The 14,254-nt window shown below is 42.1% G+C and overlaps 1 protein-coding gene across 1 annotated transcript in view; it reads left to right on the forward strand.

The window, feature by feature from the left end:
• The window catches only part of LOC125451625 (solute carrier family 45 member 4-like), a 72,927-nt gene that overhangs the window by 34,890 nt on the left and 23,783 nt on the right, over positions 1-14,254 (forward strand). The window contains 1 exon segment of the mRNA XM_048528969.2: positions 9,358-9,883. Coding sequence (XP_048384926.2) covers positions 9,658-9,883 — 226 coding nt within the window. The 5' untranslated portion in view covers positions 9,358-9,657.

The following is a 14,254-nucleotide window of genomic DNA, read 5'->3' on the forward strand; positions in this document are numbered from 1 at the left end:
CTGGCTTCTTTCATGACTGGTTTCCCACCTACTGTGGTTGACAGGGCCCTCGACTGCATTCAAGCTATCACCCATGCTTTCCTGCTTTGCCCCTCCCCATCACTCAACAGCGTGATTGGCTTCCCCTTGTCCTCAACTTTTCATCCCACCAGCCACCGTATTCAAAGGATCACTCTCTGCCATTTCAAATAACTCAAACAGGACACCACAGCAAAACACAGCTTCCTGTCACTCCCTACATTTTGCAGGGATCATTCCCACCCAGGCAACCTAGTCCATTCCAGAACACCACCACCAACCCCCACCTCCACCTCTCCATGGCACTTTCTGCAGTTACTTGTCCCTTCACCTCCCTGCTCACCATCCAAAGGCCTAAAAAGTCTTCCCAGGTGAAGCAGTATTTCAGCTATATCTTTGAAATTGTGTACTGTATTCTCTGCACCCAGTGTGGCCTACTCTACATTGGAGAAACCATATGCAGCCTGGGTGACCGGTTTGCAGAACACCTTTGGTCTTTGTGCAAACATGACCCTGCCTTGCTGTAGTTGGTCATAAGTGCCCTGTTCACTTGCCCACATCTATTCTCGGCATGCTGCAGTGTTCCAATGAATCAGTCATCTAGACTCAACGTTAGCTTCTCTATCTTCATGAGTGCTGTCAGACCCACTAATCTCCAGCACTTGTTGATTTCAGTACAGATTCCAGCATCTACAGTATAGAATGTGTTCATATAGAATGTGGTGAACTCATTGGGGAGGGATGCATTTTTTGTAAGTGATTCTACTATGTTGCTTTGTAGCCCATTATGTCGTGTCAGCCTTGGTACATTCACCGTATGTCCATGTGGTTGGTCTGGTACAGTCTCTTGCCATCCTTGATAGCTTTGCAAAAATCATACCTAGATTTTTTTCACATAGGTCAGGGTAACCAGATTGAATACCTCAGACCTGGACTTCTGTAGGATGTGGGTCTTCCAGTTCATCCATGGTTTCTGATAGTGGAATTTTCGGATTAACGTCTTTGACATAGTCCTCTACACACTTACAGAAGCCTGTGATGGTAATGGTGTACTCATTTTGGCTGGACATGGAGTTGTTAATTACAGACTAGGCCACATTTATGGTAAAAACAAAATTCTGGATAAGTTAACTAGGCTAAAGGAACACCCAATAAACAATAGGATCCTGAGAGATTATAGGAATAGGATTGCAGAGGACTGTATTCCAGGATCCTATTAAGTTGCTTTTTGTGTTTGAGGGACTAAATTAGGTCTAGTCTGTTCCATTTCAAAGAAGGTAGCAACTCTGATTTTTTTTTTTTAAAAAGTCTGCTTAATGTCTAGTGAAGCAAATCATCAGAGTTATTTCTTAAAAATTACCATATCTTTATTCTTAATCTATTTGACTTGTGCTTCTGAAACTTCTCAGCATTCAGAAATGGATGTGATTGAGGGAAGGATACAATATAACGAGTCCAGGAAAGTCTTAAAACTACCTGGAAGGCCAGCAGGCATACAAAAAGAAACCTTAAGTTAAAGGTGGAAAGTTGAAGTTGGGCAGCTTTTTAAGATTGTGATTGAGAGGTTTTAGGGTTATTACAGTTCATTACATGCCAGTCACCTGAATATAGGCCTGGAGTCATGGTTTTCAAGCAAATGCTTTTATTGGAGGTATTGCTCACCATTTTAACGAAAGTCAGCAATGTGAAGGCAAAGCGGTGGATACCTAACCAAGCCTAAATATCGTGATAATGGAAACCCTGCACAGACCTTTTTTGCCTAAAGCCGATTTCAATGCAAGTTGCAAGCAAGTACATACAGTAGAAGGGTAAACAAGGAGCACGTGGAACACAAGTGAGTTTATTTCCTCAATTTCACCAGTTTATAGGCTTTGACTTCTTTCTTCCCTCTGACCTTGTGGCAGCAGTGACCTCATGTTGTCTGCAATGCCTCAATGTTCACACTCAAACTTGCATGGAATTCTGCTTGAGACATTACTTTATAATGTCATCCCTTTTACAGGTAGCAAAGGCTTGAATATAGATTCAGGAACAGAAGTTAATGTGTTCAGCATGTCATGGTCACACAGCGAGAAACTTTGGTCTAAACAGTCAATGCTGAACATAACCCCAAACTAAAATAGCCCCACCTGCTTGCTGTTGGTCCATATCCCTCCACACCTTTTCCTATTCAAGTAATTATCCAAATGTCTTTTAAACATTGTAATTGAATCCGTATCCACTTCCTCAGGAAGTTCAATCCACATGTGAACCTCCCCCTCTGTAAAAGAAGATTTGCCTTTTATGTTTTTTATATAAACCCCTCATAGATCATAGAATTCCTGCAGTGCGGATAGAGGCCATTCAGCTCATCAGGTCTGCACTGACTCTCAGCATCCCAGACCACCTTTACCCCCACACCGTATCCCTGTAACTCCACATTTACCATGCCTACTCCACCAAGCCTCCGTACTAGGCATGTCTAGTCCACCTAAAATAGGCATGTTTTGACTGGAGGAAACTAGAGCACTAGGCAGAAGCTCACACAAACACAGACAGTCACCCAAGGCTGGCATCGAACCTAGGTCCTTGATGCTGTGAGGCACAATACAATACTAATTTTTAACAATACAATCGATTTGGAAATGTGATGGCTTTTTTCATTAGATTGTGAATCTCCATTTAAAAAGTGTGAAGAGACAAGGCAGACAAAAGGTTTCGGCAACTTGAGAGACCTAGAACGCAATGAATAAAAATTAAATGAGGTCTGTGAAAGAGAATAAAAAGCCAACCTTTGGGGTTGAATCTATAGTTTTTCTGGAGAGTTGGTTGTATTTAAACATTAAATTTGTATGTAGTACAGAAGAGTCATATTACACTTTGCATCTTCTCTAACATAGCAAAACACTTCAAGACATTAACAGTATTACCATCAGCTGTTTTTTTAAACAAAGTCTTGAAATATTAGAACAAGTGACCAAAAACCTGCTTGCAGGCAGGTTTTAAGGAGCAAACATTTAGAGAGGGGCTTCCAAAACTTTTTGTTGCTGACTGACCAATTTTGGGTTTTTTCTTTTCTTATCAAAATTTGATGCCAGGTTGTCATGATTTAAAGCTCATGTAGCTCTTTCATGCATCTGGGACTGGATGGAGTGAACAAGTATGGGTGAATGACCAGTGATCTAAAGTAGTAAAGGTTTGGATATGCACAAGTTTATATAAAGTGATAAATGGGAAGCTCGGGGAAACATTAGAATATTAACAGAAAAGGGCATCATAAAGCTCGTGAATGACCAAATGAACGCACCGGTTTCATGTAAATGTTTAAATGATTCATGCGGAGTTATTTTAAGCATTACCACTATGATATCATTTGGTCTGGTGAAGAGAACAACTTAGAATCCTGAAATTAGACTTAACATCTGAGTCTTCAGTAGTCTTTGGCAATATCTAGCATATCAGTGCAAGTTGTGAATAGCTGCTTTCATACAATAAAGTACGTCTTGTTTAACACTAAAGCTTGTCACTAGAATACCAAGTGGTTTTCCATTATCACACCTAGCAGACAATGTAGTGTGTACCCTGAAATAGAATGAAGGTATCAATTCCGTCTTCTAGAGGTAATCAAGAGATCCTACGAAATAAATAGTGTTATGCATTGCCGATACAGGATGGTGACAAACTGTTTAGATTCCATTTGCTGCCTCTTGTCCTCTTATAATACTGGCAGTGCTGGAGGCATTTTAAGAAGACAGCACAAGAAGATGACTTGAAAGAAATTTTAAGTCTGTGGTTGATGAGAGTTTGGCTAAGTTATGTAATTTTTGTGAAACCTGATCTCAATTTTGGATTCTAGCAGGTGCCATTGCTTATCACACTATAGCTCCCTTTTTTAAAAGGGAGTTTTGTTCAACCGACTACCAGTTGCAGTTGCCTTGGTCCACTGAAAAATCTTTTGGGCTACATCCAACAGTCTACAAGACCTTTTTCAAGGCATCATATGCCTCATGAATGATATGTTGAAACGTGGTGAACTGGTTGCAGAGCATGAGTAGTGGATGTGAGCAATTTGAAAGTATGTAATGGTGTTAATGTTTTTGGAAAGGCTAATGCTAAGGTGTTCTTGAAGCACGAGCTGCAATGATAATGTATGGAAGCAGTATTGGAAGAGAACTGGTAAATCATTTTGCTCTATTTTACAAGTTAAAATTTAGAAGTCTGGTGAAAAGTTAAATAAGGTAGCTGGCTGACTAACTGATTAAAACAACTGATCAAAAACCTGAAGTCTTAAAGGCCTAAATAGATGTTCATTACTATTCAGGCTTAACCAGCGAGTCGTTTCATCTGACCTTGGCTTTATTTAAGGGAGGCCTGTTGAAAGCGCAAAGACTAAGCTGTGCATTGTCAAGGAGGAGTGAGCACATAGTGAAACCCAGCCCAAGAGCATATATAAATTGGGGTAATTTAGAGGCAATGTAAGAATTTGATGCTATGTGGAAGAGGCGTTTTTTGCTTGCTGCTTTTTCGGCTCTCACTTGGTAAGGGCTTTTTAAACAGAATAAACTGAAGCCCAGGTTCAAGGACCTAGCACTAAAGAGCGATATCACAAGTCACAAACTCATTGGTGATAACTACTAATTTGAGTGTCTATAATAAATTAGCAGCAATTGCAAGAGCTTCTCAGGGTAAGTCCGGATGCACGGCAGAAATTCATCCCAACGAAGAAACAACATTCTCGGAGAGGGATAAGGCCCCTGTGGCTGAGATCAGTGACAGCATAAAAGCAAAAGCATACGATGTGATGAAATTACGGGGAACCCTTTTAAGACCCAGCAGAGGATAACTAAGAAAGAAAAAGATGGATTATATTGGTAAGCTAGCTAGTAATATAAAAAGATTGAGAGACTTAGATATATAAAAAGTAAGAGGCAAGAGTGTTCTTTGCACTGTAGGAAATGAAGCTGGAGTAGTAATGGGGAACAAAGAAATCGTGGAGGAACTAAATGGATACTTCGTGTCAGTTTTCAGTAGAAGACACTGACCACATACCAGAACATCCAAAAAGTCCAGAGCAGAGGTGAGCAAGGTGGCCATTACTAAGAATAAAGTGCTGGGGAAATTGCAAAGTCTGAAGTCTAAATCACCTGGCTACACCCCAGAAGTCTGAAGGATTTACCTGAGGAGATTGTAGAAGCATTGGTGACCTTTCACTAATTGTTGGAGTCAGGTGGGCCCTAGAGACCTGGAAAATGGCTAATGTAACACTCCTTTTTTTTTCCTGAAAAGGAGGCAGGGAAAAGGAAACTATATGCCTGTCAGCTTGACTTTGGTAAGATTTGAGAGTCAACTATTAAGAGTTAGATTAGAGTACTTGGCAATGCAAGGTAAAATAGGGCTGAGCCAGCATTTTTCCTTCAAGACGAGGTGACGTCTGACAAGTTTGTTAGAATTTTTGAGGTAACAAGCAAGTTAGACAAAGGAGAGCCAGAGTACGTGATCTACTTTGGATTTCCAGAAGGCCTTTGACATGGTACCAATGCAGGCTGCTAACTTAGATGAGCTGATGATGTTAGGGGCAGAATGAAAAGCATGGATAGAGGATTGACTAACTGAAAAAAGGCAGTGTGTTGGGTGAAAAGAGTCCCTTTATTTTTAGGCTGGCAGCTGCTGACTGGTGGAGTTCCACAGGGGTCAGTGTTGGGACCACCACTATGCATTTTGTACGCTTAATCTTCTGCAAAAACAACTGACAGCATTGTTGAGAATTTTGCAGATACGTGGAGGGACAGGTAGTGTTGAGAATGAATGGTGGCAGAGGCTGCAGTAGGGCTTTGACGGGCTAGGAGAGTGCGCAAAGAAATGGTAGATGACATACAATGTGGGAAAGTATGAGGTTATGCACTTTAGAAGGAAGAAGAGGGATCTTGGTGTGCAGATACATAGATCCCTTTAAAATGGCCACCCAAGTGGACAGGGTTGTTGAGAGAGCATATGGTGTTTTGGCTTTCATTAACAGGGGGATTGAGTTTGAGTCGTGAGATCTTGTTGCAGCTCTATAAAACTTTGGTTAGACCGCACTTGGAATACGGCGTCCAGTTCTGGTCGCCCTATTATAGGAAAGATGTGGATGCTTTGGAGAGGGTTCAGAGGAGGTTTACCAGGATGCTGCCTGGACTGGAGGGCTTATCTTATGAAGAGAGGTTGACTGAGCTTGGTCTCTTTTCATTGGAGAAAAGGAGGAGGAGAGGGGACCTAATTGAGGTATATGGGATAATGAGAGGCATAGATAGAGTTGATAGCCAGAGACTATTTCCCAGGGCAGAAAAGGCTAGCACGAGGGGTCATAGTTTTAAGCTGGTTGGAGGAATGTATAGAGGGGATGTCAGAGGCGGGTTCTTTACACAGTTGTGAGGGCATGGAATGCGTTGCCAGCAGCAGTTGTGGAAGCAAGGTCATTGGGGTCATTTAAGAGACTGCTGGACATGCATATGGTCACAGAAATTTGAGGGTGCATACATGAGGATCAATGGTCGGCACAACATCATGGGCTGAAAGGCCTGTTCTGTGCTGTACTGTTCTATGTTCTAATAGAGGCATGTTCCGCCTTCTAAATGGATGGGCTTCAGAAGAAAAAGGACTAGTTCAGGGATAACAAGGTGTCGAGCTGGATGAACACAGCAAGCCAAGCAGTATCTTAGGAGCAGGAAAGTTGACGTTTCAGGCCTAGACCCTTCATCAGAAAGGTTCTGTTAAGGTTAGCGTGCTGGTTTATTTGGCAGTTGGTGAGGCAAATGCAATGCTAACATTTATTTCGAGAGAGATGTACTGCTGAGGTTCTGGTCAGACCACATTTGGAATGTTGAGCAGTTTCTTTCCTGAATCAAAAGATGTGCTGTCATCCCCAAAAGGGTCTGGAGGAGGTTTACAAGTATGATCCTGGGGAAGAAGGGCTTGTCACATCCAAAATCTGGGCCTGTGTTCCATTAAGTTTGTAAGTATGAGGGGGTTCTCGTGGGCCTGGATAGAGTGGATGTAGAGAAGATGTTTCTACTATAGGGCAGACCAGGATCTGTGGATATAGCCTGAGTGAAGGGACAACCTGATGGAGGCCAAGTAGCTGAGTGTGTTTAAGACCAATTGAAAGGCTCTTGATTTAAGAGGTTCAAGGGCTATGGTGAGAAGGCATGAGACTGGGTTGAGAAACATATCAGCCATGATTAAATGATGGAACAGACTTGATGAGCCAAATGGCCCAATTCTGCTCCTATATTTTGTGGTCTTCCCTGTATTCAATTAAAGAAACCTTCCTTCATCCAGTAAAATGGATATTACGCAGGCAGTGTAGCAAATCTGACTCTGGAAGGGTGCAAGAGCATATTGTTGGTACACAAGTGGAATTTTTTTTCAGATGATATCACAGGAGCAGCATGTAGATGACTTTAAAGGCATATAAAGTAGTAAAGAACCTCTACAATGAAACTTTAGATATCACTATACCATTCGGAAGAGATCTCTGTATAGTCTTGGAGTGGTTCCTATATGTTGAAATACAACACTTGATTTAAAATAATAATTTGCAGTGGTCACTGGAGTTTACTTTGGAAGAAATGTCTGATTTACTGAGATAATGGGAACTGCAGATGCTGGAGAATCCAAGATAATAAAATGTGAGGCCGGATGAACACAGCAGGCCCAGCAGCATCTCGGGAGCACAAAAGCTGACATTTCGGGCCTAGACCCTTCAGAGAGGGGGATGGGGAGAGGGTTCTGGAATAAATAGGGAGAGAGGGGGAGGCGGACTGAAGATGGAGAGGAGAGTATAGGTAGGGAGGGGATAGATCAGTCCAGGGAAGATGGACAGGTCAAGGAGGTGGGATGAGGTTAGTAGGTAGGAAATGGAGGTGCGGCTTGAGGTGGCAGGAAGGGATAGGTGAGAGGAAGAACAGGTTAGGGAGGCGGAGCCAGGCTGTGCTGGTTTTGGGATGCACTGGGGGAAGGGGAGATTTTGAAGCTTGTGAAGTCCACATTGATACCATTTGGGCTGCAGGGTTCCCAAGTGGAATATGAGTTGCTGTTCCTGCAACCTTTGGGTGGCATCATTGTGGCATTGCAGGAGGCCCATGATGGACATGTCGTCTAAGGAATGGGAGGGGGTGTTAAAATGGTTCACGACTGGGAGGTGCAGTTGTTTATTGTGAACCGAGCGGAGGTGTTCTGCAAAGTGGTCCCCACGCCTCCACTTGGTTTCCCGAATGTAGAGGTACAGTGATACAATATACCACATTGGCAGATGTGCGGGTGAACATCTTAACATGGAAGGTCCTTTTGTGGCCTGGGATCGGGGTGAGGGAGGAGGTGTGGGGGCAAGTGTTGCACTTCCTGTGGTTGCAGGGGAAGGTGCCGGGTGTGGTGGGGTTGGAGGGGAGTGTGGAGCGGATAAGGGAATCACGGAGAGAGTGGTCTCTCCGGAAGGCAGACAAGAGTGTGGATGGAAAAATGTCTTGGGTGTCGGAGGATGATGCGTTGTATCCGGAGGTTGGTGGTGTGGTATGAGAATGAGGGTGATCCTCTTGGGGCAGTTGTGGCGGGGATGCGTTGCGGGAAATGCGGGAGACGCGGTCAAGGGCATTCTCGACCACTGCGGTGGGAAAGTTGCGGTCCTCGAACTGGGACATCTGGGATGTGTGGGAGTGGAATGCCTCATCCTGGCAGCAGATGCAGCGGAGGTGGAGAAATTGGGAATAGGGGATGGAACTCTTGCAGGAGGGTGGGTGGGAGGCGGTGTATTCTAGGTAGCTGTGAGAGATGGTGGGCTTGAATTGGACATCAGTTTCTAGCTGGTTACCTGAAATGGAGACTGAGGGGTCCAGGAAGGTGAGGGATGTGTTGGAGATGGCCCAGGTGAACTTGAGGTTGGGGTGGAAGGTGTTGGTGAAGTGGTTGAACTGTTCGAGCTCCTCTGGGGAGCAAGAGGCGGCGCTGACACAGTCATCAATGTAACAGAGGAAGAGGTAAGGTTTGGGGCCTGTGTAGGTGCGGAAGAGGGACTGTTCCACGTAACCTACAAAGAAGGATGTCTGATTTACGTATGGGTACATTTGGATTGTTCTTGATACCTTACAATACCTCCTATCAATGACTAATTTTAAATTTTGTGAATCTGATCTTTAGAAGAAGTTATAATTTTATGGAAGTCGTCTGTTATAGCTTCTACTACACCTTATCAAATTTTGGGTTTTTTAAGTGCAGTATTGTTTTCCTCTTCTATATATTTAAGAAAAATGCTGATTTTTCCAAACAAACAGGCTATATGGCTTCCTTCAGTACTTTGTTTTATTTTTTCCCATTTTTGTCTTTCAGAATAGTCACTCGATGGGGAGCAACAGAGGACCCCTTTGTGTCGCCTTCCCAATTGTACGCTGCAGAGGAAGCATTTCTTCTATAATGAAACTAGTATTAACTGAATGGAAATTAATATGGATTTTTAGTAGACAATAAACAAGCCATAATCCAAAGTTTTTACTGATTAGCTTTCTTTTGGTACGTGGTTTTTCGGATACGTTTCAAGGAAATTGCAGAAGAAGAGCTAAACCTATATACAAAAAACCGAAGACACCTTTTCACTCTAACAAAAGCACAAGTCCATTTTTTGTGGCAGCAATGGCTCCACAGAACGAAGACACAGAATCTATGCAAACACAAGAACTATCCACAAAATTGAAAAAGAAAAGAGATGGAAAGGAGAATGGTGATGAAACAGTTAGTGAGGAGTCCATTGATCGCATTCCAGTCAAATTATGGGTGATGCATGGTGCAGTGATGTTTGGCAGGGAGTTCTGTTATGCTATGGAAACTGCCTTGGTAACACCAGTATTGTTGCAGATAGGTGAGTGCTAAGAATACTGCACTAGAATACTACAAAATGCCACTGCAAAATTTTTTTTTCTATAGTCCAATCGGGTATAAGGACCAAAATATTGGGAATAATTTGTATTCCTGTTGAGTTATATAACCATGCATTGTCTGTTTACATTCTCATGAATTGCAGTTTTATTTTATTAGAACAATTGTGTTAATGCAGTAACTACCTGCAATTTTACTGGATCACATTTTTAGAAATTAATTTTACATCTGAATAACCTAAAGAGGGTGGTAAGAGTCTGGAACTACTTGCCCGAACGGATTGCTGAGTGAGCAACAATCGCAACATTCAAACAACATTTAGATATTCACTTGCATTACCATAGCCTTTAAAGTTGTTGACCAAAAGCTGAAAGACGGGATTAATTTAATTACTGTAGTCAATCTTTGTTAACTGGCACAGACACGAAGGGCTGCCGCCTCTGCTCCAAGCAGCACAGTCTGGGAATAAGAACATGAAAATTTAAAAGAATTTCCATATGATATTTTATTTGTTTTGTCTTGTAGTGGAATGTATGCCAACAGGATTGTTGGTGTTTGAAGATTCTAACCAGTGTAATATCGCTATTCAAAAGATAGAACAGTGCCTTTTTCCTTTGCATATATTTTAGCCAAATGTGATTTACAGTTCTTGAAGAGCTAATATTCTGTAAATTCCACAAATGATGACTGAAATGATAATTAAGCAGAAAGTTATTGGGCTAGTCTAATTCCAATCTCTTCACTGTGGTGTTTATTAATTAACGCCTGTCAGTACATTGAATAATTTAGTGTGTATTAGAGGTTTGATGGTTTTATCCCATAATATTATAGCCATTAGTAAACTAGTAAGTAATTGAAAAGCGTGATCTAAACTTAGCATGAACATCAAGCTCCTGTCAAATGCCCTCAAGGTTTAAGCGCTGCAGCAAGTTTTTTTCTCTTTTTTGTTACCAGCAATTGTCCAAATGCATCTTAAATAGAATTATTTTAGCAAAATAACAATTGCAGTTGCTGCCTTTGACTTTAATATTCAAAAATCCTCTTCAGTACTAAAAGAATCGACAAATATTTCCTCTTATACTCACCCAACACAAATGAGAGTGCTAAATTTCAAGCTCCTACAACTTTCTACCAGACGAGGAAAGTGTACTTGTTGGTTGGTAAGTCAAATCTGCCTGAGCTGTTGCCATGGAGTAAGCAGTTGGAAAGTATGGGTTTCTAATGGTCCTAGATAATTCAGTAAATTACAAAGCAAGAACCTATTAGTATTGTGATTTTTTTTAAAAAAAAATTCATCTAATTAGCTCACCAGTAACACACTTTCTGGTGGAATTCGCTTGCAATTTGATTCTAATTACTTGTCTGCTTACTTTTGCTATCTTTAACATCCTTTTTTCCCCCCCTTCAAGCTGGCTAGCTTGTTTAGCCACAAAGCATGTGATGATACTCAGTTATGTTGAGTGTCACCACTTCCTCCTTTAAAAAAGGAAAAGCTGTTCCTCATATTCTGCTTGGGAACCCTGCAGCCCAGTGGTATCAATGTGGACTTCATGTGCTTCAAAATCTCCCCTCCCCCTACTGTATCCCAAAACAAGCCCAGCTCATCCCTGCCTCCCTAACCTGTCCGTCTTTCCACTTATCTCCTCCTCCGACTTCAAGCCCCACCCCATCTCCTCCCTCTATCTACTAACCTCATCCTGCCCCCTAGGTCAGTCCAGCGAGGACGGACTGGTCAATCTCCTCCCTACCTCCCCACCCACACTCACCTTTACTAGCTCTGTCCCGCCTCTCTTTGACCTGTCTGTCTGTCTCCTCTCCGTCTGTCTGAACAAGGGTCTAGGCCCGAAACATCAGCTTTCCTGCTCCTCTGCTGCTTGGCCTGCTGTGTTCATCCAGCTCTCACCTTGTTATCTCAGATTCTCCAGCATCTGCAGTTCCTACTATCTCATTAATTTACTGACTGGTTAACTGCTATGATGTAACATTTCATAGTCTTTCCAGAATACCATAATGAAACCACCTGTATCCATTTTCTAATCTTATGGCCTTCTAGATGGATAAGGGCAGCAAACATGGGAATGCCACCATCTGGATTATGTTAAGCCACTCATCATCCTGACTTAAGAACTAGATCACCACTTCACTGAATTACAGTCCTTGAACGAAGGTGCTCAAAATAAATGGGCCTGATAGTTAAACAATGAACTAATAATTTTTTTAAAGGCAGTATATTGAATTAGAATACAGAAGAGATCCTTCAGTGCATCGAGTCCGTACTGCCAAAAATAAATTTCTACTTGCACTAGTCCCACTTTCCCTGCACTAGGGCCGTAGCCTTGAATTTTTTATGACACTTCAAGTGGTCATCCAAGTACTTTTTTTTCAAAAAAAAAGGTTGAGGTTTCTGCCTTCTCGGGCTGTGCATTCCTGACACCCACCACCCTCTGGGTGAAAGATTTTCCTCAAATCCCCTCTTAAACCTCCTACCTCTTCACTTTTAAATTATGCCTCATTTATGACTGACCCCTTCAGCTCAGGGAACAGCTGCTTTTCTATTCCCTTTTCTATAAGATTCCCCCCTCAACATTCTTTGTCCAAAGTAAACCTGAGCCCATCCGGCATTCTCTAGCATCTGCAGTTCCAATATCTCTGAGCCAATCTAGCCTCCCTTCATAGTTGCAGTTCTCCATTCCAGGCAACATGCTGGTGGATTTCCTTTGAGGAGTGTGGATCTGGGTGGGATGCCCTCTGAGGGTTGGTGTGGAGTCAGTGGGATGAATGGCCTGCTTCCATACTGCACACTGATTCATATCCTCTCCATCCCCTAAGCCCAATCCCAAATGCATTCTCCACTACATCTCATGAATTTTGCAAACAGTAAGGGACCTTGCATGGTCCCTGTAGTACACTACTGCACATCTGGCTCTAGGCATACAAACAGCCTTTTACTGGCACCTCGTCTCAAGCGAGTTTTGGCCCCAATTACCACCAGCAACTTCTTTCAGTTTACCGTACAGATCCTCGCGAAAGACATTGCTGAAATCCGTATAAATTACATAGCCCCTCGTTTAAACACTTGGTCACCTCCTCTCAAAGTTTCACCAGATTTGTTAGGCATGACTTCCCTCTGACACTGCCACATCGACTATCTCTGATCAAACCTTGAAAACCCTGTTACTTTAAATGGAGATTCATTTTCTTCTTCACTTCACTTCTTTTCCAGTAGTTTCCCTACCAATGATGTTAGACCAGGGAACTAGGCACCAATGAGTCTACCTGCAGCACCCATGTAAAGTGAAACCAAATTAGCTACCCTTCAATCCTACAGCAATGCACCTATGTCCAGAGCCCATTTTAAAAGAAAGGGTCAGGCCCCTGTAATTTCCTTAGGTAAGGGGTCCAAAACAGTCCATCTGTGTTCTGGCTAGTGCCTTGTATACTTATAGCAAAACCTCCTACTTTTAGATTAGATTCTCAATGAAAGAAAGTCCAGCATCCCATTTTGCCTTCCCTTTACCTGCTGAATTTGAGTGTTACCTTGAGTTTAATCTCTTCTGCCTCCACGCTCTTCCAGAACTTCGTGTTTTGTTCCTCAATCTTGGAGTGTTTTTGTCTTTTAAAAAAGTTTTGGAGATGGATCGTAGTGGAGCATGTCCTATATTTTCATTTGAGTACATTGGGCTCCTTCAGTCATGCGTGGTAGGCAGTCTTTGAACAGTTGTTCAGTTTTGAAAGATGGAGATGTAATCTACGCAAATAGTACATCAATGAGAAAGGGAGAGAAAATTCAAAATATTTAGAGTAAACACATTAAATTTAACATAGAAAATTGTTTCCAATTAAAGCTGTTTGTTTATACCATATATCACACTAACAGGTGAATTCATCTGTTTCCTGTTCGGGTTATTAATTGCATGAAAAGCTAGTAGTAATGAACTATCTACCTGCCATTAGCCTGGGAGCCAACAGGAAAGCAAACTTTCTTGTGGCCAAAGGAAATTGCGTCAATGTGGATGGCTGGAGTTGACTTCTGTAATGAGTAGGCTGTCAAACCATTTGAAATCCAGTCATTCTGAGTTGGAGCAACACAATGTGTTTTCCTGCAGCGTAGAATTTATGTAGATATTATTGTTTTCAATCAGCAAATTGATACTCAATACCGTCATTTTATCCTGTGTAGAGTTGTGAGAAAGGCTATTTCAACTAAATCCCACTGCTTTCCTGGTGTAGTACAAGATTAGACTTTCCCTTTGATTTTGTGTGATCATTTTGAATGTTCCTTTTCCATCAAATTATTGTGCACAGTTTAGGTGGAGGATTTTCAGAAGATAAGTTTATTTTAAACTGCTGCTTT

Source organism: Stegostoma tigrinum, chromosome 5, assembly GCF_030684315.1.
Source record: "Stegostoma tigrinum isolate sSteTig4 chromosome 5, sSteTig4.hap1, whole genome shotgun sequence".
NCBI lineage: Eukaryota > Metazoa > Chordata > Chondrichthyes > Orectolobiformes > Stegostomatidae > Stegostoma > Stegostoma tigrinum.